This window comes from Ammospiza nelsoni, chromosome 3, assembly GCF_027579445.1.
Source record: "Ammospiza nelsoni isolate bAmmNel1 chromosome 3, bAmmNel1.pri, whole genome shotgun sequence".
NCBI lineage: Eukaryota > Metazoa > Chordata > Aves > Passeriformes > Passerellidae > Ammospiza > Ammospiza nelsoni.
In genome coordinates this window covers 57,555,009-57,578,773 of record NC_080635.1, presented here as the reverse complement: position 1 = coordinate 57,578,773, position 23,765 = coordinate 57,555,009, and the positions used below count along the sequence as shown (strand labels likewise).

General features: G+C 41.7%; 1 protein-coding gene across 1 annotated transcript; it reads left to right on the top strand.

Moving 5' to 3' along the window:
- Positions 1 to 3,043: 3,043 nt before the first annotated feature.
- On the top strand, positions 3,044 to 21,760 carry GINM1 (glycosylated integral membrane protein 1). The gene is made up of 8 exons (XM_059467877.1): positions 3,044 to 3,215; positions 11,782 to 11,841; positions 12,018 to 12,114; positions 14,830 to 14,981; positions 17,146 to 17,302; positions 18,067 to 18,197; positions 18,892 to 19,055; positions 20,828 to 21,760. The coding sequence occupies exons 1-8, from the start codon at positions 3,111 to 3,113 to the stop codon at positions 20,934 to 20,936; spliced, it is 975 nt and encodes a 324-aa protein (XP_059323860.1). The 5' UTR covers positions 3,044 to 3,110; the 3' UTR covers positions 20,937 to 21,760.
- The last annotated feature ends 2,005 nt before the right edge of the window (positions 21,761 to 23,765 follow it).

The window sequence follows — 23,765 nt, the reverse complement described above, 5'->3', positions numbered from 1 at the left end:
TGTCCAAGTCACTAATCTGCTGTAGAACTATTTATCTTTTTCTATCGCTGAATTTGTTTTCTGCCAGATCAGTGACCAGAATTGACCCACTGTACAGTAAAATGGAACCAGCAAAGGGGAAAAGGGGAGTAGGAGCTGGAAGTGCAGAGGTGTGTAGGTTGGTGAGAGCAGGATCTCCTCTTTAAGTAGCAGTAAAAGTAACAGCAGATCTAATAGCACCTTCATAAACTGCCAAGCAGAGAATTTACTTTTTGATGCCATACTGCTGCTGCAGGATGGTCCTGGGGACATAGTGGGCTGGTCCTGGGACCAAGATCTGCACTGCAGGGCATTGTGTTCTGCCTCCACATTGTGCTAGTTCTCAAAGCTGTTTGTGCTGTCATCGAGTGGCTGGCAGTGTTGTATTGTTCTTGTGAGCTTATTCCCAGACTGTATGTCAATCCAGAATTGATTCAAGGCTGGTTTTAAGCCTTCCATATGGCAGTCATTGACAGAAGAAAGCACTATAGCACACATTACATTTATTATTCTGAAACTTTAGGAGGGATGTAAATGGTACATCAGTCTCATGCAAGCCTGTGCTGCCTGAAATTTAACTATTTACTTGCTAGTCTCAGTCCTCTTACTTTGCACTTCAGTGCAAAGTAGAAAACATACTACTAACTAAGAGCAGGCTTTTCTCACTCTTTTTAGTCATAAAAGAAACTAAATGCTAATTTCCTTCTTCTTTACACTGGCTTCTGGCTTCTTATTATCCTAATAACCCATGCCTGCAATGAAGGGTCAAAGAAAAAACAGCTTTTCACAATTACTTAGAAAGGTCAAAGACATCACTTCCAACTTAAATAAAAACTCAATTAAATATACCACTTCTGGCACACAGCAGCTCAAGCAGTAGTCATTCCCAATACCATATACTCAAAAATGTTACATATTCTAATAATAAATTCATAATAATTCATATTCTGATAAAATGGCAGGACATGTTCACTGGCAGACTGGAGGAGCCTAAGAGCCTTGCAGCTGAGCCCAAAGGGAAAGCCCTGTTATGCTCCCAGCTTTTCCTAGCACTGAGTAGCTCCACCTTCACCAAGGACAGCTCACCTGTGAAACTGATCATTATATTTAGTTATTGCAAGGGATTTTATCATTCAGATTAAATAAAACTGTTATGACATCTGTTATGCTGTGAGACTAATGAAAGCTTTGAAATTTGAAGAAAACAGAAATACTTGAAAGCACTGTTAGTCCATAATTTTCGAAGTTTTAGTTAAGTTCCAGGAGAATAAAAAAGGAAGAGAGAGGATTGAAGAAAAGAAAGTGGAAAGAAAAAGGAAAGAATGATGGGAACAGAAACAGAAGGAAAGCGCTACTTGATAGGTAGTTTACCAGGAAACTTGCAAGCAGAGATAGTCAAAAATGAAAAGGCATTCATCTACTGTTCCATTTCAATGAGATGCTAAACTCCTCAAGGTCAGCTCAGAACCCAGCTTGAATTTTGCTGAATCTATAAACTCTGCAGATCAGGGATCTTTGCTTCCCTCCATTTTAACATACCCTGATAACATTAATTATTATGCCTCTGGTACATTTTGTAAATATTCCAGGTACTGACTCTATTACAAAAAACACTGTACTATTCTCCTGCTGGGACGCAACCCCCACTCTGAGTTCCAGAGAATGCAACTCATACTCAGGAATTTCGGCTATTTAAATTTCCTCCCACCAGCACATGCAAATGACTGCAAGCACTGACAAGAGCAGAATCCTGGCAGCCCTCGTATCCTGCACATGCTCCTGCAGCCATCAGGAGAGGCAGCAGAACGCCCTGCTGGGGAGCTCACTTACCTCATGGTTCTCTGCCTTATGAGGCTGCACAGTGAACAGATCCTTTACCTATTGCTTTTCCATTTACCAAACACAACAGATTTAAAAAAAAAAAATCTTGAGGATGAGTAGGCGAGAAATTAGGAAAACTAGGTGATAGTGAAGAGAGGCGGTGGAAATTAAAATGTCAGGTTTTATCCCTTCTTCTGTTACTGCTATCTGTGGATATTACAAAGGCAATTAGTCAGCTCTGGTTTTTTGTGATCTCTAAAACAGTAGGAACTGCTGATGATAAATGTGCTTAGGGATTACATATTTGAGGGTTTCGTGGAAGTGTGTGAAACATACTTCGCAATATACGAGTCTCTTAGGCCTCATTTTCCAACACCTTGTTCCTTGTGCCAGATGTTTGTATCAGTGTCTCACAAATGCAAACTGCATACAAAACAAGAAGTTTCTGTGGCTTTTATGATTCATGTTCATTATCAACCAATAGGGAGTCATGGAGCAATATAAAATCAGGCTAAACATTGCTTCAACAGGACAGTTAATTTATGGCAGTATTAAAACCTCCCTAGACAAGGCGTTCATACATTTGCCATGATTACCATTTTTTGCTAATAGGTAATGGCAATCCTTCTTGTTGCAAATAAAACACTTGTTATCTTCAAATCCACTGAGAACTTGGTGGTCCAGCTTTTCTTCACCTTTGCCTGAGACTTCCATGGTTTCGACTGCCACTACTAAGTTTCCCTCTGCTACCTCTTCTTTAGGACGATGACCTCTAGCTCTTGAGAACTTTATCTTGTGCTTTCCTCCTTTCCGATGACTCTTTCTGCCCTTCCTGGAGTACTCTGCCTCTTTTTGCTTTCCAGAACCCTTTCCTGCAGCCCGGTATTGCTCCGGCCCCACGACCCTCCCCACGCAGAGCAGCTGACAGCAGCAGGTGCCTCACGACATTTCCCAAACAGCTGCAATTCCTAACGCTGTCTGTACGGGTACCTCCCTTCGTGCTTTCAAAGGCTGCGTTCGCCTATTCAGAGTGAGGGGCTCCTGCAGGCTCCTGCAGCTCCGTACTCGCGCTTAATGCCGCAAGGCCGAGCTCGGGAGCTCCCGGAGACAGGGAGCTGCCCGGCCAGGAGCAGGGACGGTGACAGGGGCAGGGACGGTGATAGGGACAGGGGCAGGGCCGAGGCAGGGCCGGCCCCCTCTCGCCGCCTCCCCCGCTTCCTCCCTGCCCCGCCTGTTGATGTTTCACTTGCTTTTAATTCCCGGGTCGCAAGATGGAGGCGGCGTTGGGTCGTCGGGAGCTGCTGCTGCTGCCGCTGTCGCTGCTGCTGCCGCCTCTGGCCGCCGCTCTGCTGGGCCCGGCCGCGCCGCTGGGACAGGTACCGCCGGGGCCAGCCCTGCCCTGCCACTGCCACTTTCCCTGTCCCTCTCCCTGTTCCTGTCCCTCTCCCTGCTCCTGCCCCTGCCCCGGTCCCGGCCCGTACCCCGCTCCCTCCCAGGGGTGAGCCCGACCCTGCCGCGGGCAGACAGGGCTTCCCCTGTCCCTTTGCTGCTTCGTCCGTATAGGATTCGATGTGCCGTATCTGACAGGTCTGAGGGGGAAGGTGGTCACTCCTGTGCAATGTAGATGCGTTTATGTTCTGTTTTCAGGCTTGTCTCCGTACATCTCCATGGTTCGGTGCCGTAGAGGTACGCGCTGCATTAGGTCAACACTTGTGCTTAGCCTGCTCGTGATTCGAACCAAGAGGAGGAGTGTATATCTCTTTGATGTATTGGTGTATATCTATAAACACACAGGGCATTGTGTTGCTTGTTTTTCTGTTCCAATATCTATGCTGTATCTTGGTGACATCAGTTTTAAATTTGGTGGCTTTTAAAAAGAGTGGAAGGAATATTTTGGGTGCTACTTAGGAGAGCTTTACAGTGGGAATAAAAAGATTTGCCACAGCACCAGGTGAGTTCTGACTTCTAGAATTACAGAAGAGCTGGGCACTTCTGCCTGAGCTTGAATCATGATCAGATACATCCTCTAAAATTGGTATAATTGTGAACTCAAGATGTAAGATCACAGAGGGAAGGTTTGTAGTCAACTTGTCTAGCCAATGTGAAGTTACTGACCAGTTACCTGAGTAAATTTATTATGTCTTTTTTCCCTCCAGAGTTACTTATTTATTAGTGTAATAAAGTGAAACATTTCCAAAAAGCCTGGCAGAGGCCCTGAGCTGGCACATCCTGTGTTGCGAAGCAGGATTCATTCCTGGCCTCACTTCCTGGTTCCTGCTTCTCCTTATGAGCTTCTGAAGAGAGACCTCCTTAGCTCTGATTTCTAGATCAGGGGATCTAGATCTTCAGACTCCTACAAAAGTGCCTGAATGCCTGGAGTGAGGTGTGCTAAAGAGAGCAGAGGGAGCTCAGTATTTGGGTACTTTGCCTGTCCCTCTGAGAAAGGGAGTGCTGCCTTGAATTTGCCAGAAGGCTCATGAAGTGACAGTGTAATGCAGGCTTGTGCTCTTGCTCACCTTCTACCCAGAAACTGTTACACTTCACACTGAAACTACAGCTTGATAGTATTAAAGTTCTTTGTCACTGCTGGCAGTTTTAAAGGACACGGAGGCACATTTGTGTCAGCTGTCTTGGGATGTGACAGCGTGAGCAGCACAGGGGTGCTGGAGCAGTGCCATGTGAGGCAGCTTGGGGTCAGAGATAGAACAGGTATGTTTTGGAGTGTGAGTAGGGCTTGACTTAGGAACTGTAGTGCCTTATGGGCACAGCTGTGCTGTTAGTGGGGTTGAGTTTGTCCATTTGTGCCCTACTGCTCAGGTGGTCTTGTGAGCTCATGATTTGCTAGTTTGGAAGTATCTGCACTTTTAGCTTTATATGGGTCTGGTGGCCTAAGTATATGCAGAAAATTTCTTCTAAGAGTCAAAAAGGGCCACACAAATCTTTAATGCTTTTTTTCTTTTTAAATGTTAAACTTAGCAAAATAAAAACCCATGTTTTCTCCTGCACTATTTAGTTTTGTACATATAGGACCAGTTTTGATGCAAAAGGAACAGTGTATCTGGAGAAAATTTTGAGTAGAAGAGTCAATTTTTTTTGACACTGAGCTGTTTTTTGGTGGCCTGCTAGGAACAGAAGTGCCTTGGCAGTGGGAGTGGGCAGAGTGGGAATGCCATGCTGCCTTCAGAAGCTATGGTCTCAGTGATAGTGGGTATAGGGTCAGATTAACTGTGGTGTTTCCTCAGGATGGCTTGGGACTGCAGACTGGTTGGAGCAGGCAGCATCAACATGGTGAGCTTTGCTTTGGCTGGGCACCACAAGTGTGCTTTACAACTCTGTGAGCCCACTGGCTGCACTCTACTAACAGCTTCACATTTTGTTAACTCTTCCATGTGGGGATTAAAGCTGGTGTCAAAGTTTACCTCTGTGCTGATGGCAGTGGTGTTACAAGAACCATAGTGGAAAGACTGAGGAAAAACCTTGAGATACTGGAATAGCATTTTGTAAGGCTGAAATGCTTCTGTTCAGCTCTTTTGGAATGTGAACGCCTCAACTGTTGTGCAATACTTGTAATTTCTTAAAAAAGCTGTTTTGAAATCTGGACTCTTTTTTTAACATTAGCATGTCTGTTCTGGTTTTTAGTTCTCCTCATAAAATTTGGATATGCAAAACTGGACTAAAAATTGATTGATTTTAGACAAAATTTGGAGGTGATTGTTGTTGTTTTGGGCTTTTTTTTTCTTTAAAAAAATTTAAAGGGAATGATGCAATAGGACAACTGACTTTCACATTAAAGTAATGTTTCTGGTGCAAGGTCAGGAATAAGGTTTTGTGCTTTAGAGTATTTTTTTAGTGTGCTGATAGGAACTGGCTGAAAGCAGTGCTAACACCATGTTATTTGCTTATTCTGTTTACCTCTTGATAATTTAGGCTAGCAGAGTTCTTTCTAAATAACATACTTGCCTACCAGATTTTTTTTTCTTTTTAGTTTAGTTCACTTGCCTGGAAAAAAAAAAAAAAGTTTATATTATTTATTGCCTGCAAGAAACCTCTGTGTGGATGGGTCATTTCACAACAGCAGGAAATAATCTTCACTGCATCAACCATTTGATGCAGTGAGTACAATGTATTTTAATCAAAGAAGATGCTTGTAAATAGCAGTGTGCTGGAATGTTTCTTCCCTCACTTTATGTCAGTTTCTCTGTTAGCAGCCTGGCACATGAGAACTTTGTGCCTAAAAGAGCTGACATCATCTTCCGATGTATATTTGATTAAATGAAAGCAGTATGATGCAACTGTGTCTCTATGATTTGAGACTGAGTATTCACCTTTAAAACTCATGATAAAATATCATAGTATGAGTGGGTTTAATAGAGAGGATACAAAGGCAATTAATTCTAGTAACGCACATAGGGGAAAGGGAAGGCTAAACCATTTTATAATAAGATCATTGTAAAACAAGGAAGGAATGAAAGTAAATGTGCTTCTTTAGAAAAGCAAAGTAAAGCAAAAGCATCATGTCAGATTATTATATTAAGAAAGAGTTCAGCTTCAGCTAGTTAAGAAAATACTGAATGTTGTTATCTTACCCTAAATACTGTCATGCAGTTTAATAATGCCAAATCTTAATGGAGAAAATTTTGTACAAAAGTTTTCTAAAATGTGAGGGACAAATTATAATCCTGCAAACTTGTGAAATTCTATCTTGTCATGTCAAGCTTTTACCATGGTTACTTCTCAATTCAGTTATGCCTGATTGCAGTTAAGACTCTACAGCATAGTTCTGTTTTGATTCTTACAAATGAGTTATGTGAAGCATGGATCATGGACCCCTGGATTGCAATATATAGTTACACTGCTTGGAGCCAGTTGTCCATGTGAGTGCAGGACTCAAGTGGTGTGAGCTTGTGTGGTAGTTTTGTTTGTCTATTCAGACACTGCTTTTCCCATAATCTCTTCTCAAATTTAGAAACAGGTTATTGGTTTTGTCTATTTTTTACCTGTTTGGCAACCTGACATTTTTCAGTCGCAGACGGGATATCAGCAGTGCCTGTGTAAAGGCTGTGAGGGGATTGTCTTTCTTTCAAGTCTCTGTACAGCTGGCCATCTTGTAAGGCATTGTGCCATCTGTTCCCAGGGCTGCCCACTTGGCTCCCCGCAGGCCTTGGAGCAGAAGGAGCCTTGTTTGGAGAGCCTCAATGGAGAACAGCTGTGTTTCAAGTGGGCCGGCTGCCAGCAGCAGAATCCTGATGGGCTTTGTGTGACTGATGCAGCTGGGTAGGACTGAGCAGTTACCCTGTACTGGGAGAAACTCTACAGTGCACCCCATCAGGTGTTCACTGCCTGTGGATAAAGTTTTTTCCCGTTCTTTAATCAGATAATCAGATCTGTTTGAAGTTCCTGCGTGATTGGACCCATCCACTTTTTCTTTTGCGGCATTTTTTTACAAAGCAATATTAGGTGAAATATTCTCTGTAGATTTGTATGGTGTTAGTCTTTGAGAATTAATGAATATTCCCTTTTAACTTTTGCCAGATGCTTTATATTCTTTGCTAACATCTTTCCCCCTTTTTGTTCTGCTGCTATTACGATTATACTGCCCCAGTTACCAGTCCTGGATTCTGTTGTAGCACACAGTGGAAGAGAAAAGGAACAGAAACTGATCACTACCTGCTTACTTCTGCAGATCCAAGCTCACAGAAATTCACTAGTTCACTATAACCTGTGCCATCACACTGTTAGAGCTGCTGCCTAACTGTCCTAAAACAGAATGACTTATATTTGCTGTCCTCTTTGCAGGTTCTGTGGCCATTACCACTCTAAATATCACTGCTGGAGTACTAAAACAGGGATGAGAAATCATAGGAAAACTCAGGAGAGACATTTACATCCTATAAGAGCATTTAGAATGATAGGGCCGTTGTTCGTGCACATTGGAGTTTTGTGTGAAGGCATTTACCAGCACAGGAGGGGACAAGGGGCTGCAAAGTATGGAATGGGGTCAGTGGTAAGCTGGAAGCACACCCCAATTCTTAGGGACTTGAATTGCTTCTTGGCGTTGTAATTTCATTCTAGCTCTGTCAAAGCACTGCTTTTTCAAATATCCCAGTGAATTCAGGACCTTTTAAATTACAGGCCTGTCTGAAACTTGCGTGATACTTGCATGTTAATACTGAAAAGTGTATTGTAAGTTGTACAGCCAAGTTTTACACTCACAGTTGAGGCTTCTCCAGAAATTGACAGGGCAATAGTATGGACTGTGGCAGAGTTCCCGTGTTCTGCTCTCAGTGGCTTTGTTACTGCAGGATTGGCTTACTATTCCTTTACAAAATAAGGGATGTGGAGTTATTTGCTGAAGTACATAACCACAAGACATATCTACGAAGCACTATAAAACACTTTCTTCCCCTTCACCCTCAGGCTGTGAATTTTATTATGGTAACATAAAAAAAAAATTCCTCTGTTGAACTTAAAGGATGTTCTGTAAGTGTGTGTGTCTTCAGCCCTAGGACTGGAAAGATGGGGATTTGAGTTATCACTGGAGCACTTTCTAGCAAGTGTGGCTTGTCAGACCAGGCATTTCATCCTGAAAGACTGGTGCAAGAGCTGTTGACCTGCCACATCTGTTTCCCTCCCCTTTAGGCGGCATAAACAACTCATGGCTCTTGAGCACTTAACAACATGCAGATATTGAAGGGGTACCAATCAGGCCTGTGATAATAGGGGCAGTGCTGTGCATCCCTTCTTCCCTGCTGTGGGTGAAAGTGGCTTAGCTGGGATGGTGCTCTGTTCTCCTGTGAGCTGCTGCTTCCTTTCCCCAGCACTCCTGCCCAGCTTTCCATCGCAGTTGGCATGCATCTTGTTGTTTTTGCCATCCTGTAGATTTTGTTATGGGGTATATGTAGGGTCAGGAAGATTGGCCACAGCAGGACCCATTGAGTTTTGAGTGTGGTACTGCAGGAGACACCATGGGAAGCCATGGAAAGACAGCAATGTGAAACCCACCTTCAAGGAAGGGTTAAGACTGAGCTGGAGCACTGCTGTTTTCTGTGGGAAGATAAGAAGAGTAATGAACAACCTGTTCATAGATTGCAAAATGAGAGCGTATGACAACTGAGTAGAATGGATGTACAGAGTATGGGAAGATCTCAGTAGAATTTGTTGGATCTGGATGTGAACAGACTAGTCCCAGGAGTAGCAACAGCATGAGTTCTCTGTTGTGTGTGAACACAAAATTGCAAAGGTCATGATGCAGCTGCTGTAGGGGAATACTGATCATTGCTCTGAGTTACTGAGGAGCTTTATGAATCTGTAGCATTAAGGAGATGCATCACTATCACCTGAGATGGTGGTGAGGACAGATGTCTGCCAAGGAGGTGCTGCAAGGACGGATGGATCACGCAGCAGAGGCAGTCTGAAGATCTGTGTGCATCAGAACAAGGAGCCCAGCTCATTCTTCCCAGCTGTGTTCTTGGATCTCTTGTGCTTGTCCAGCTCTTCCTTGCTTGTTCAACTGACAGAAAAATGGTCTGACAAAAAAGGGAAAGTTTTTGTTCCAATTTAATGGCTAAATTAACTCACTGACTTGGGATGGGTGAGAGAGAAGGATAATGGGCAGGAGAGATCTGCACTCTTTCTTTCAGTGGCAGAGGCAGCGAGTGGTTAAACTGTCTTATTTTTGTCTGCACCTTGCAATCTGTTTTTTGAACCTTTGACAGCACAGAAGTGATCCACTGAAATATTTCATTTCTTAAACATGTAACATGTTCTTCAAGTGCAAGTTTTCAGTATGTTCCAGAATTCATAACAGTGCTTGTGGATACTGTGTCAACAGAGCTGACAGCTGTTTTGAAGGAAATTAATCATTGTATGTATAGCTAACTTTGTACATTTAACAGTCAATTGTTGAGCATATCTAGCTTCCTTCATGCCTTCACTTTCAAATAAAGCATTTGATTTAAAAGAAAAAGAAAAGGAGGGGATTTTCCTATTTTTCATCAGTCATTTCCTTTTTCTTGTAATCTCAGTGAGTCTCTTTGTAGATGTCGAAAGAAGATTGTGAAATATTTTCTGTGTAAAAAACCCTCAGATGTAATTCATGGCTTAAAAAATGAGGGACTGTTAAGACTGCCAGTAAAATCCATCTTCTGTGCCCTTTGAATTCCCAGAAAACAGAAAAACCTAGGAACAAAGTTTTGGTAATCTGTTTAACAGTTTGAGAGTGTAAAAGACTTAGAGCTCTGAATGCTAAGAGCTAAAAGATCTAAAAGTTTGGTGGATTTTTATTATTAATATACACAATTCTTAAAATATGAGAAGGAAATGAGTGGTTTGAGGAAATTACAGGAAGACAGGATAGAATATATCCTGTGTTTATACTGATAATCCAGTTTGTATTTGCAGTTACAGAGTTCACTTGTCTGACTAATTTGGTAATTTTAATTTCCTTTGAATAGCTAGGATTAAAGTTTTGAAGAAAAGTCAGTATAAAAACCTGTTTCATAGAAGGAGCACTGAGGAAGAGATTTCACTTTGGTCTCAGTGGCCAGAGTTTTCCTACTGATATGCCAAATGGGTCTGAAGTATTTCCAAGTCACTTTGAACCAAAAAGTTTTCTGTGCTAGGTCTGGAACCATTCTTCTCATGATGCCAAATTCAAGCTGAATCAGACTTGGAGGTTGTTTTTCAGTTTTTGACAGTTCTGGCTACTTGGAGATGGTAATTAACACCTATTGTTTCAATGATTTTTTGACATTCTTGTCACGCTTCAGAGTTTTCTGTTCCTGAACTGGGCTGTATTATGTTAGGTATTGTATATTTCACATATTTTCTGACTGGAAATCTAGTGTTGTGTAAAAATACAAAATTAAGTCTTACTGTGTATTTACGTTTTTAATTTATTTTAAATTCTGAGCCTGTGTGACTTTTTATTGAGACATGACTCACTTTTTAACTGTTGGTTGTGAAACAATGACTCAACTACAGAGCTAAAGAAGATGCTGAAGGTATGGAGGTGTTTTCCAGAGGAAAATGGATCCTCAGAATCACCAAATCATTTAGGTTGGGAAAGACCTCTAAGATCAAGTCCAGCCTTTGACTGACCACCACCCAGCTAACTAGACCATAGCATTAAGTGCCATATCCAGGTGTTAATGAAATGAAGTTGTAATGATTTAAGGTTTCCACAGGCCAAATACAGAGCTTAACATTATTTTTAAGAGGTGTCTGAGGAAGGCAGTGTGGCAGTCATTACTTTTGGCTATGTGCAAGCAAGATTTGATTTTTGTATGTAGTTTTTTTCAGGGACAGACCTGGGACACTTAAGGTCTCATTTGCAAAGCAGCCCCTGAAATTACAAGGGAGAAATAAGAGGACAGAATGAGTGATTCAATAAATTGCAGCAATTAGGGTTTGAATAAAGAAGCAAATCTCCCTTTTCTGTGAGGAGGTGTCCCATGTGTCATAATTTGGGAATCATAACCAAAGAAAAAGAATTTCTGCTGACAAAACTGAACGTTCTGTAGTATAGACTAGCTTCACTTTGAAGACCAACTGAAGTGCTTAAAAACATTTACAGAGAATCTGATTTTTACTTTTTGTGGTCTATTATTTTTCAGCTGATATGAGAGACTGCCATTATATCCGTGTGAAACAAGTGATTATTGTTATCTTTATTACAAAAACCCACAAACTATACATAGGGGAATGCAGATGTCATTCTTTCTCATCAATCCTCTTTACTAAAAAGAGGTGTGAAAAAACCAGACTGTTCCTTACATGAAACAAGAAAGCATATTTCTTTTCCTTCTGTCTGCTGGATAGAAAGACTGGGAATGTGCTCTGGGCTTAGTAAGAAGTCATTCTGCCAGGACAGGACAAGAAAGTTGCAATGGTTCATGTGTTTTCGCAAACTTACATCTCTTCTGTTTGTTTTTTTTTTTCCAGGAAGCAATTAGGGTTGGTGTTATGATCCTGAACACCAGTGGAGAACTGCACAAAGTACAGGTTTGTCTGGTTTTTCTCTTTATTCAGTGAATTAATATGCAGCAAAACAAAGTCTGCAGCAGCTGCAAGTACATCCTTTATTCTGACATCAGTCAGTATGGAGTGTGTCTCTCTGAGAGCAGGATTGCAGCACAGGGGCAGGAAACATGCACTCATCCTGGCTGTCTTTCTTTCAGGTTCTTTTTAACATCACCTATGTTAATGGACAAGTATATCTAAATGACTTTCCTATGAAAAGCGGGGTTGCCCACATAACATGCCAAACAATAATATGTGAGTATTCTCTTTTCTTTTTTTTTAAATTTTCCTCCCTCCCCTGGGGTATTTGGCTTCCCTGTTGTACAGTAACCAAAGCTTACAATGGCTATGTGTTCTGTATTTTGTAAACCAGAGCATTGTGGAAACAAAACATTTCCCAAGGTAGAACAATTTTGGTATTAAAATGGATCAAAAAAATGTTACTGCCTTCATCTCGAGTCACATTAACAGGCTTGTGTGTAAATGGTCTAATCTGAAATCCAGACCCTGCCCATCTTTTCAAAAGCATGTTTTGCACTACAAGCTAGACAATGTAAACAGAAGGATGCAACCCCACCCTGCTAATGGCTGTGTCCCTAGGTTGGTTGGCATATATCCAGAAGGAGATTCAATAACAAAAGTATGAATTGTTGTTAGGAAGATTTTTTAAGGACATCCCTTCTCTGTCTGTTGGACCAACAAGTTTCTGCTGGATAGGATATTATAGCACAAATACTGAACTTTAATGACTGCAGTAGTTAATGATTTCAAATTGTCTTGAACCTGCTGTTTTTCCACTGATTCAATGCTAGATTTTTTTTGTGAAAAAACAGAAAGTACTGTGTGATTTTTTTTGGAGATCCACAGAGCATATTGTATAATCAATTAAACAAGGACCATTATTTAAGCTTCTGTTGTATTGAGAACAATCTTCTGCTGCATGAGATGCAGTCAGTCTCTAGGTTGATACCTGAGGTCATCCTCATCAGGCTCTTAGAGAATACTAACACTTTTTGAAATTGCTTCTCTGAGCTGTGACCTTGTTGCTTGAACCCTTCTTTCCCAAGCACGATCAGTTATTAATTTGACAGTATTTCTTTTCTGGAGAGGGAGAGCAGTAATGAAATTCTCTTTTACTGGTACAAAACCATGGCAAAATGTCATTTACTTGCAAAATAACTCACTCCAGAAAAATAGGTATGATTTTATTGACTGATTCTGAGAGCTCCTGAGCACTCTTCTGTAGTTCCTATTAATTTCCCAGATCATAGTTGTAGCACTTGCAGTGACTGGTTTTGAATCTGAAACATTGATGAAAATACTGCTTGGACTTGGGAGCTAGAAACCTGGAGCTCTTTATCTCCATGTTTGGGTCTGAGTCCCCAGCATGGTACCTCTCTCTGCTACCTGTAATGTAATGTTTATACTGTTTAGTTACTAAATTATTGACAATAGATTCAGGTAGTGTTTGTAAAATGCCAAAGAAATATCAAGATATTTTTAGATAGAGGGGAAAATGCTCCTGAGTGTATACAAAAACAAAACTTGACCTTAATTGTCATGCTTTTGAATATTGGAGACCACATACTCTGACATCATTGTCAGATCATTCTTGGCACCTACATCCCCACTTGAAGTTCCCCCAAGTGTCAGTTTTGGAAGTGTATGTGTCACTCCTGTGAATGTAGAGGTGATTGAACAGCCTGACACATGGGAAAAGCTGGGAACACTGGGAGCTCCAGCTGTTTGGCATCTCAGAGGCTTTGGGCCTGCAGTGCATGCTTGCTGCTCCAAGTCAGAAAACATTCTGCAACCAGGTTAGTGCCCTGGCTCACACCTGCAGGGAACTGTCCTTCTGCCACTTATTTTGGCAATTGAATACATTACTAAATTATGCCAGAAAGTATTTTTCTATATTTTAAATAAGAAAAATGGCTTTATGAGGACAGGGATCACAGCATAAAAGTAGTGGACACACTGAGTAGTTACTGTGTGACTGAGAGACCCAAGTTGAGCCTTATCCCACATGACCTGACAGTTTCAGAGCTGCAAGTGACACACACACAGCACCAGTGGCTTAGCAGCAGGGATGGTTTGGTCTCAGTTCATGTCTCTTGGTATCTGCATGCTGGAGAGATCCCCCACCTCAACTCTTGTGCTATTCCAGACTTCAGTTCTAGCATGCCCTCACCTGAAGCAGAGGTGTGGTACCTGGGAGAGGGATACTGAGACTATGCAGAAACAACCAGGGTAGAAAGGCAATTTTGTCTGTACTTGCAGAATATTAAGTTGTTGAAATAGCTGAAAGCTTTTGGGTAGGAAGAGAGGTTGAGGTGTCACCACAGTCACATGTGAAAACAGAGAGGGGGACGGAAAAATACGTAGGAGGGAACTGGCACTCATCTTGAGCAGGAGATGCAGTGTGCATGGAAAAGACCATATTTGTTTCTGTATTCAGAGGAAGGGGAATGTTGTGCAAATGAAGATGTTTACACAGGTGGCTGGTGAGGCTGGGGCATTACTCTTATGAACTCCTTTGGACAACTGAAATAAGAATACAGCAGTAACCAAGCCCAAAAGCTCTGCTTAGAGTGCTTAAATGCAAACCTCAAAGGCAGGGATGTGAGTACAATCCCTGAGTCAGGGGATTGTACAGCTCTGCTGTGTTATGAGACCTGCTCTGGGTCTGATTTGGTGATATACTGGTAAAAAAATCATGGCACCTGTTTTAGCTGTTGCCCAGATTACTGCTGGTGGTAAAAGCAGCTGCTGGAAGTGTTAAGGACATCAGCATAGCACACCTGTTCTGGCATCTCTGGTGTGATGCTCGTGGTACTCTGACTTCTCCATTCAGGTGCTGCTTGTGCAGAGGCATCTGGGTCAGAGCTGCACCTCTTTTCTCTATGGCTGGGTACTGCTTTCTGACTGAGGTGGTTTCTCTTTGAAAATCATGACATTGTGTGTTAACAGTGGAGAACAGAAGCTTGGATAATTTACCGGAGCAGCAGCACCTGGGAACCGTCAGTGTTCGAATCATGGTTCACGAGTGGCCTTTGGCATCCACTTCTGATTTGCAGCTGATTGTCATTCAGGAAGAAGTGACAGAAATTGATGGGAAACAGGTAAAAAAAGCCCTGCTACAACATTCTGCTTTTTTTTAATTTAGGAGAGGCAAGTAGTTCCCAGGGATTACAAGGTTTACATGTATCTGGTTGATGATTAGAACACAAAGTATATAATTAATGTTAACTAACACTGTACTGAGGGAGACAACAGCAGAGTTGGCAGCATAACAGTGGGGGTGTCTCATGAGGAAACTTCATGTTTTAATGCTTCTTTTCATATTTTAATAATTGTCATTAACTATATCGCATGCACTTTGAATAAGTGAACTTGTGCAAGCAAAGCCAGACTCACAAGCAAGAGCTGATTTATAAAATAATGTACAAAACTAACAAAAGGGGTGTAGGCTCATTCTGCATCTTGAGGTTTTCCCCATTGTTTATTCCAAGCTAACAAAAGGTTTCAAGCAGGTAGCATGGGGAACAGCTTGCAGCAGGAAACTCTTATGGCAAGTGGGCTTACTGTGAAAGCCCACAACACCTGAGAGCTTAGTCTTAGAAGACTTTGCATGTAAGACAATTTGAATCTTGATAATGAACATGGATTTTGAGATGAACAAGCACCTCCACCCCTCTGATTCTAACTATTTGCACAAATAGCAGTCAGTGTGAGGGGCTGCAATTCTAGCTGAGGTCGAAATGTGCAGAACTGAGTTCCCAAAATCGCCTGTATGGTGTAGTTGATTTACTAACTAAAGAGATTCTGTAGAAAAGATCCAGCTGTTGAAGCCAGCAACTGGCTTATTTCTGTGTCATATTTCTGTTTCTGCATGTCTGCATCTTACATGTAGCCAGGCTTTTTTGAAGGTGGCTTGTGTTCTGCTGCCTTTTTCTTTCTTTAAAGGATAATAATCATAATACCATTGATCCTTGATTAATTGCATGGTCAGCATACAGTAGTTTTTACAGGGATCTGTATCATGTCAGAATCTTAGTCTGTTAGTGGAAAGCCCCACTGAAAGGTCTTCAGCTTTTCCAGTGAGGTCTTTATGCCACTGCTAATAGCCTAAGAATTGTGGTTTGATTCAGTTGTTACGCAACAATGGCATTTTGTATTTCAGGCCTCAAACTAGACACCACAGTGCAATTCAGATTTTCATAGGGACCTAGTAAAAACAAGCAGAAAGCCAATGCTGTTTTCTTGATTGTTCCTTTAAGTCAAAAGCAGTCTCACATAAACATGGCAGAGGAGCAGAATCACCTCCCTCAACCTTCTGGCCACACTGCTCTTGCTGCAGCTCCAGGACAGAGTTTGCTTTCTGGAATGTGGGTGCACATTCCTAGGTCATGTTGAGCTTTTCATCCACCAGCATTCCCAATTCCTTTTCTCTAAGGCTGCTCTTTATCCATTTGCTGCCCAGCCTGTACTTGTGCTTGGAACTTGCCCCATCCCACGCACAGCACCTTGCACTTGGCCTGCTGAACTTCATGAGGGGTTCACCTCTCAGGCCTGTTCAGCTGCTGCTGGATGGCATCTCTTCCCTTCAGCAGGCTCACCACACGGTGTCATCAGCAAACTTGCTGAGGGTGCACTCGGTCTCACTGTCTGTCGTACCAGCAAAGTTGTTACACAGCAGCAGTGCAAATACCATCCCTGAGGACACCCCTTGTCACTGATCTCCATTTGGATATTGAGCCATTGGCAGCATTTCTAGAGTGCAAGCATCCAGCCAGTGCCACACACAATGCCTGGTCCATCTGTCAAGTGCATGTCTCTTGGTTGGAGACAAGGAGTTCAAACAGGACACTTGGTTTGCACTTGTTGAAAACAAGCAATGTTCCGGCAAAAGCAGAAATGTCAGTCTTGCCTTAGCAAGAATTTCACTGTTTACAAGTGCTTTCACTACAAATCTGAGTTTTCCATGCCCTAAAATGCCTCCCTGCAAGAGGACAGTGATGTACCATGTAAGTGATTAAAAAAGCCCATGGAATGACTACCATGTGCTTTTGCAGGGAGCAAGACCCAGTCTGTTCAGCATATTTTCTGATGTGGCATAGTCTACAGAAGTGTGATATGTGAAAACAAAGAATACCAGTTCATGTTATAACAGCTCTGGGTGTACATCTTAGTGGCCCGGAGTTTTCTGGGATGTACTGTTGGCCTCTGCCAGGCTGCTTCAGTCTTGCTTTAAACTCAGTAATGTCATGTTTGCATCTTTTGTAGGTCCAGCAGGAAGAAGTAACAGAAATAGATATTTTAGTAAAGGACCTGAGAGTACTTAGACATTCCAACTACACGGTCCCTTTGAAGGAGAGCATGCTGTACTCCATGCCAAGGGACAACGACGTGTTATTTACACTGCCCACCCTCTCAGGAAAAGGTATCTCTCAGCTCTTAAGTAGCATTTTCATCCATATTCAAAGTATCACTTTACAGGGTAAGAGAGCATCATTTATCCCTTGTTCTACATAGTGAAAGAGTTTCTTCATTAACAGGGATGGGTTCTATTTTATAGGTCTTGGTTTTTATTTTTTTTGAACACCTAAATTCAACTCTTTATATTAGATATATTTGTTTGTTTTCAAATCTGTTCTCCTTTGAAGTACTTGATACTTGGCAGCCTGCAATCCAGACATCTGACAGGAGTAAATTTCTCTCTCAAATCTGCGATGGAAGTTTCTCTACAGCTCCCCCTTTTTCCTGAGAATGAAAGAGAAAACTGTAGAGGAAATACCTGTCTGGGTCAATTCCAAACCACAGAACAGTTTTCTGTTATTAAACTTGAACAACTTAAAAGCAATAGAAGTTACTTGATGCCTTAATTTTATTTCAGTTTTGTCTAATCAAAAACTGTCAAGGATTTAATTGGAGTAGAATATTTTAATCTAGTCCATCACCCTTTAATCTGATGACAGGTGAAATTTACAGCTAAGGGCGCAGCTAAAGGCTGCATTGTAACACTGTTTCTGCTTCTTATCAAGTTCATTGCTCAAGTAAAAAAAAAAAGCCTTCTGTGTTCCTGCTGTAAATGTGTGAGATCTATACCCTCTGAAGAGAAACATGTCTCTAGCATGTCTTTATTTTCGTTCAGAGTGGGTTGAACAAAAAGCAAACTCTGCCCTAAATCTAGCTCTCCTTCTTCAGATACTCAAGATCCACTGCAGACTACCAGTCAGTACCTCATCCAGCAAGTAGAAACTACAGTGGATGAAGAGACATTACCTGGCAAGTTACCAGAGACCCCTCTTAGGACAGAACCTCCATCTTCTTACAAGGTGCTTTTGCTGTTTGTTTGCTTGCTTAAATTATTAGTATAATTATTATTATATAAATACAATTATTTAAAGATAGACAACCACTAAGACCAGTGGATTTTTGCAGACAAACCCCAAATAAATCAACCACTGTCAGCAGTGACAAGTCCAGTAGGAATCCACTGGGCTTCTAAGTCTTGCCACGTTCTGACCACACAGATTCTTCACAATAGTCAGTTGTGACATTTACATTATGCCAGGCTAAGCATTTATGACAATTTCAAATATTGCTTAGCTTTGAATTCCACCATTTTCTCCTGACTCTGCCCAAGTGCTTACCCCTCTGAGAAATGGATCACTGGTCTCACCTGCTGTAGGAAACACAGTAACCGCTGGAGAAGTTCAGTGTCAGCTTAGGAAAGGCTGGATTTTATGCCCTCCTCTGTGGCCAAAACACAGTTACAACCACTCTGTTCAAGTGTCCTTCATTTTCCAAAGGGGCCTTTAATGAACAAAGACCTAAACCTTCACCGGTTTCAAACTTTGAACAATAAAGATAGCTGAGCCACCAGTCGATTCCACCATGCTTTTACGTATGTTTAAGTAAAATTATCACCACGTAATGTGATTTAGCAGTAGCTAAAAAAAAACCAAAAAACCCAAAACTCAGCAGTTGCTTTGTTTTGCCATCTTTGTGTTTTTATCTGTTTTGTAGGTGATGTGCCAGTGGGTGGAAGACTTGAGAAAAGGGTTGTGCAGATTCTGGTTTCAATCTCTACCTATCTTGTTTAGTTTCATGGAAGTTGTTGTTGTTGGAGTTGTTGGAGCAGCTCTCATTATCAAAGTCTTAAAGCTGATTCTCCCTTCATGTGAAAATAAGTAAGTAATATTTGTAATTCTTTTTTTGCTTTGATAAAGGCAAAATATTGACTAAAAGAATCTTCCGAGAAGCAGGCTCATTCTATAGGATAGTTGTAGCAAGAATTCAACGAGAAAGCTACTGGTAACTTTCCATTCCAAGTGCACTTCTGACACATAGGCATTTCAGAGAGACATGGGAAAGTATTTCATTGGAAATGTCTTTAGCTGAGCTGTCATACTGCCAGATTTTTATCAAGTCTTTTAAGGACTACATTGTGAGATGCCATTAACATAGTTCCAAGAAAGGAGGGTAGAAACTAGGTCTAAACAATTTCAACATCTCCAAGTCTTTTCATACTCCTACTATGTTGGAGTTTTACAGTAGAAAGGCCTTAAATTTGGCTTTGCAAATTTGCTTGGGAATTCTCCAAGGGGGGGGGGGAACCTACCTCTGTAGGCAGCTTCCAGGCCAGAGTGACTGGTGCTGGCATAGTTGGTAAGAGGCTGCATCCACTTGCTGTGTTAGCAGCAACACTAACAATTTTTGGGAGAGTAAGGTCTCAGAGCAAGGGGCAGAAAGATGAATTAGTAACTGCAAGTCACAAATCAGTGTAGATTTAGTGCTGGAATGGACAAGGACATGGACTTTAAAGCAACCTAAGTCAGCTCTACAGGAGCTGTCCCTTGGAACTTCCTGTTCCATGGGAAGCGACTGAGAGGGCAGCGTGCTTCATCAGCCCCAGGCACAGCTGATGGCTTCAAATGCAGCTGATGAGCTGTGCCTCTGAGTGGCCCTGCATGCATTAATTTATGTATCCACTCAGGTGTTCTTGGTCCTTCTGACAAACCAGGAAAATGGAGGGTTGGAAGATCAGGAAGGTTGGAAACTGCAGTGAAAAACGAGGCAGTGCTTCCCCTGGCATTTCACACTGTGCTGTCAGATGGGAGTGCCCTGGTTAGAGCAGAGACAGTGGAGAAACACTTTGTACTTTCCCCAGCAGTAAGCAGCTTACCACTGGCAGTAAGTAGCTTAACACTGCCATGTATGAAACTGAACTAAGTGGAACTGGGAAGAAAATTCTAATCCCAAAAAACTGTTCAGCAAAGTGGATGATAACCTGTCTGTAGGAGAGGTCAGTATGGAGCAGAGGAACCACCTTGCAGTAATTTCTCTTCCAGATGAGGAACATGGGGCTTGCTCATGCCTTGTTAAGAGTGTGTAAAGAAATTGAACTGCCCCATCCATTAAAAAAAACCAAACTAAACCCCCCAAAAAAACAACCCCTAAACCACACAGTTATTTTCTTGCTACCTGTGTAAAGTGGTCCTCTAAAGAATGGTAAAGGTTTAACTCAGGATTGTAAGCCAGTCAGAATGAGCAGAACATCTCATCTGGTGAATGATAGTTGCAGATGTGAGTTGAGACCTCATCCCAAGTCTTCAGTGCCATTCTACTGATAAAACTGGAGGCTGTTGCTGAGTCCTGGAGAATCAGCTACAGGTCCTGACAGCAAACAGTTTTAAGCTACTGTGAAACTGAGCAGCTGAGCCTGCATTGCTGACATTTCAGATGTAGAAACTGGGCAAAGGGAGCCCTCAGAAACCACAGCCACTACATTCTAGAAGCATTTTTCCTTGCAGCTTCATATAAGAGATATTATGAGAGTAATAATACTTAGTTGATGCATTGATTTAAACTAAGTTTGGGGAGTTTAAGAATAAGTCTAATTTTTAGAACACAGAATTGTTTTGTGTATTGTTTTCTAATGCCAGGTAACCTTACCTTTCAGGGGCATCCTTCTCCTGGATCAAGTTGGCTTTGTACCTGTGACTACCATCAGCCTGCCTTCAGACCTTTCAGACAGGAAAAATAATTTAGATGAGAAAGCATGTACTTAATACACTATTTACTTTGGAGTTACTGGTTTTTAAAAACACACTTTTAGTTGATCTGATATTTGGCACCTGATCTTAATACCTTGTTTCTTTCCTGCTAAGAAAACTAAGTCAGTTGATTAATTGATAAAAGGCCACTCAGGCTGAGGCCCAAAGCTGACTTCCTTGTGCCTCTCCATAACAAGCAGCCTTTTCAGAAGCTTCAAAGTAGAACAGCTGCCTTTTCAGAAGTTTCAAAATAGAGCAGCTTTCCACCCTGAGGGCTACCATTGGTTTTAACTTCTGTGAAGTCACTTTTCCACACCTCAGACAGGATGCTGGCTGCCTTCATGCCCATAAACCAAGTCAGCTGTCCTGACTAACAAGATGATGAAATTCAGGGTGTCCTTAAGGTAGCATTCTTTTAAAAAATATGAGGAAATACTGCAAATATCAGCTGTGCCTGCAAACCTAAGTAAAGCTGCCCCACCTGGTTCCAGGTCTCATAGGGTCGAGTGTGTCTTGCCAGGAAGATACCACTACCAAACATTTGTGTTACTCAAAAGATCTGACATTTTGTATATGCAAAACAAAAATTTGAACAGAAGGTTTATATTTCAAGCACTTTACATTTTTATGGTCCCTTCCACTCATAAAAATTGTTAGCAGTTGTAACCAGCTTGCTTTTTGTATCTGTGACAGCAGTACTCTATCAGGTCCCAAAAGTAAAATTAAAATTCCATTAAATTCTACAGAAATACTGGCTTACTATTGCTGAGTAGGCCCAGTCTGCTCATGCCAGTTTGTACTGTTAACATTTTTCAAATAAACAATTAAATTGTTTATTAGACTGTGTTCATGTGTGCATTTCTAGTTAGGTGTAACAGTGGTTTGCCAAACATTTCAGGCTCAGGACACTGTCTGTTTCTTAGCTTTTCATTGTTCTTACTTACAGAAATGGTTTGTCAAAAGAATGAATAGGAAAAAAACCTCACATCTGTTAACTACCTGACAGTAGACTGAGCACAGTTATCATCTGAGTGATCAGAATTACCTGTGTTCAGCTGGAGTTGTTAGAGTGAGGGAGAAAAGCTGGGGCTCCCCCCCTCCTCCTGCCCTAAGGAAACAGCATGTGTTTAATGAGATCCAAGTTACTCAGATGCTGCTCTGTGACAGGAACAGCAGTGATAAAAGGAACATTTCTAACACTGACTTTGCCTTGTAAAAACACCAAACCAAACTTCACCACCCAGCAGTGCAGTGTGGTACACACCACACCAGCTCAAGGTAACAGGAACACTGCTCAAACTTTTTGTTTTGTTTTGGGTTTTTTTTGTTGTTGTTGGGTGTTTTTTGGTTTTTTGTTTGGTTGGTTGGTTTTTGTTTTGGGTTTTTTTTGTTCTAGTACTTTGTGGGTGGCAGGGGATTGCCACCCATGGCTGAGCAGGAAACTGTTAGGATTAGCACAGGAGTGGTGACTGCACAGAGAAGAGCAAGTATTCAAATTCAAACAGGTGTAGACAAACTTGTCTGGTTTTGATATCACCTGGCCCCTCCATTAGCATAGTTCAAGAAGAAGTGATGTTCAAGACAGAAGTTAGCTTCTTCTGGGAAAAAAAATAGGACAGACAAGAAACACAGTAGTTCGCCCTTAGTGCATAAGCACAGTAGGAATTATGCTGCAGATGGAAACTTGGCAGCTGTTTGCGTGTGCTCTTTGCATCCCTCCTTATGAAACTGGAAACCAAGCACCTGCAACAGCCACAAGGAGATTTAGCTGCTCCAAACAGCTGCCACAAATGCATGGTTAAGCCTGAAAGTGTTGGTACTGCTTCAAAACTTGGCTGATTTCTGTAAAGTTATAAAGCAACAGGAAAGAAGTATCACCATCATGTTAATGGAATTCTACAAATAGTGCAAATCTTGAGCACAGTAACTGCCACAGTTTCTGCTGCTTTATGGAGCTGGAGTTATCAAGTCTTTAAGTTAAAGCTTTTGTGTTTCTGCTTTAGCATGCACATGGTTTTCCCAAATCACAGGTCACATACCTTTCAGAGGAGTGCTACTCTGGGCTGGCACCACTCTGAACTATTTTGTAAATTGATTAAAAAAACACGTCACCCAACTAAGACAGTAAGGAAAGGGCAACTGTCCTGCATGCTGGTCATGGTACGTTGCATTTTTCCAGGACTGATGTGCCCTCTAGGGGAAGGTCTGTGAGGGGACTGGGAACTGAAAAAAAAAAAAAAAAAAAAAACCAACAAAACCCATCTACAAAAAAAAAAATCCCTGGTGGGATAGTGGTAGGTTCGACAATTTTGTTCAGTCCGAGTGAACAGGGCTGGTTGAGTACTAAACTACTGCTTTCAAGTTGAGGTTTACTTTAGGAGTTCTCAAAATATACCACACTTAGTCTAAGTGGCCCCTCAATGGACTGCTGCCAAGATCCAAAGCTTGCTGACTCTCCCTGCTTATGTGGGAGACAGATTAAATGTTCTGGTTTGTTTGCAGTGAATTAGGAGAAATCTGCAACAACACCCGACAGCTACACTCTCATCCTTACATACAAACAGAAAAATAAGTAGTAAGAGTACCCACATCTTCAAAATACTGCACATTTTTAATAACTCTGACACATAAGACTATCCGAAAATAGTAAATTTGTTTTCCGTTCTGGAAATGGAAGAATATAAAAGTACACATCTGTATACTCATCTCAACTTTTTCCTTTCATTTCTGGGCTCATCTTGCCAGGTCCACCCAGGGATTCAGGAGCTCTCACAAGATCTCAGTGTTTTAATTGAGCCTCTCACTGTTGGAAGTCCCTTTTCAGCATGTCCAGCTGTCACTCAC

What these genes read in the sequence shown, in the direction of transcription:
- GINM1 (XM_059467877.1), top strand. Translation starts at nt 3,111, where the DNA reads ATGGAGGCGGCGTTGGGTCGTCGGGAGCTGCTGCTGCTGCCGCTGTCG. An exon ending in GAGAACTGCACAAAGTACAG is followed by an intron (nt 11,842 to 12,017) that starts GTTTGTCTGGTT and finishes TCTTTCTTTCAG; the next exon opens with GTTCTTTTTAACATCACCTA. An exon ending in AACATGCCAAACAATAATAT is followed by an intron (nt 12,115 to 14,829) that starts GTGAGTATTCTC and finishes GTGTGTTAACAG; the next exon opens with TGGAGAACAGAAGCTTGGAT.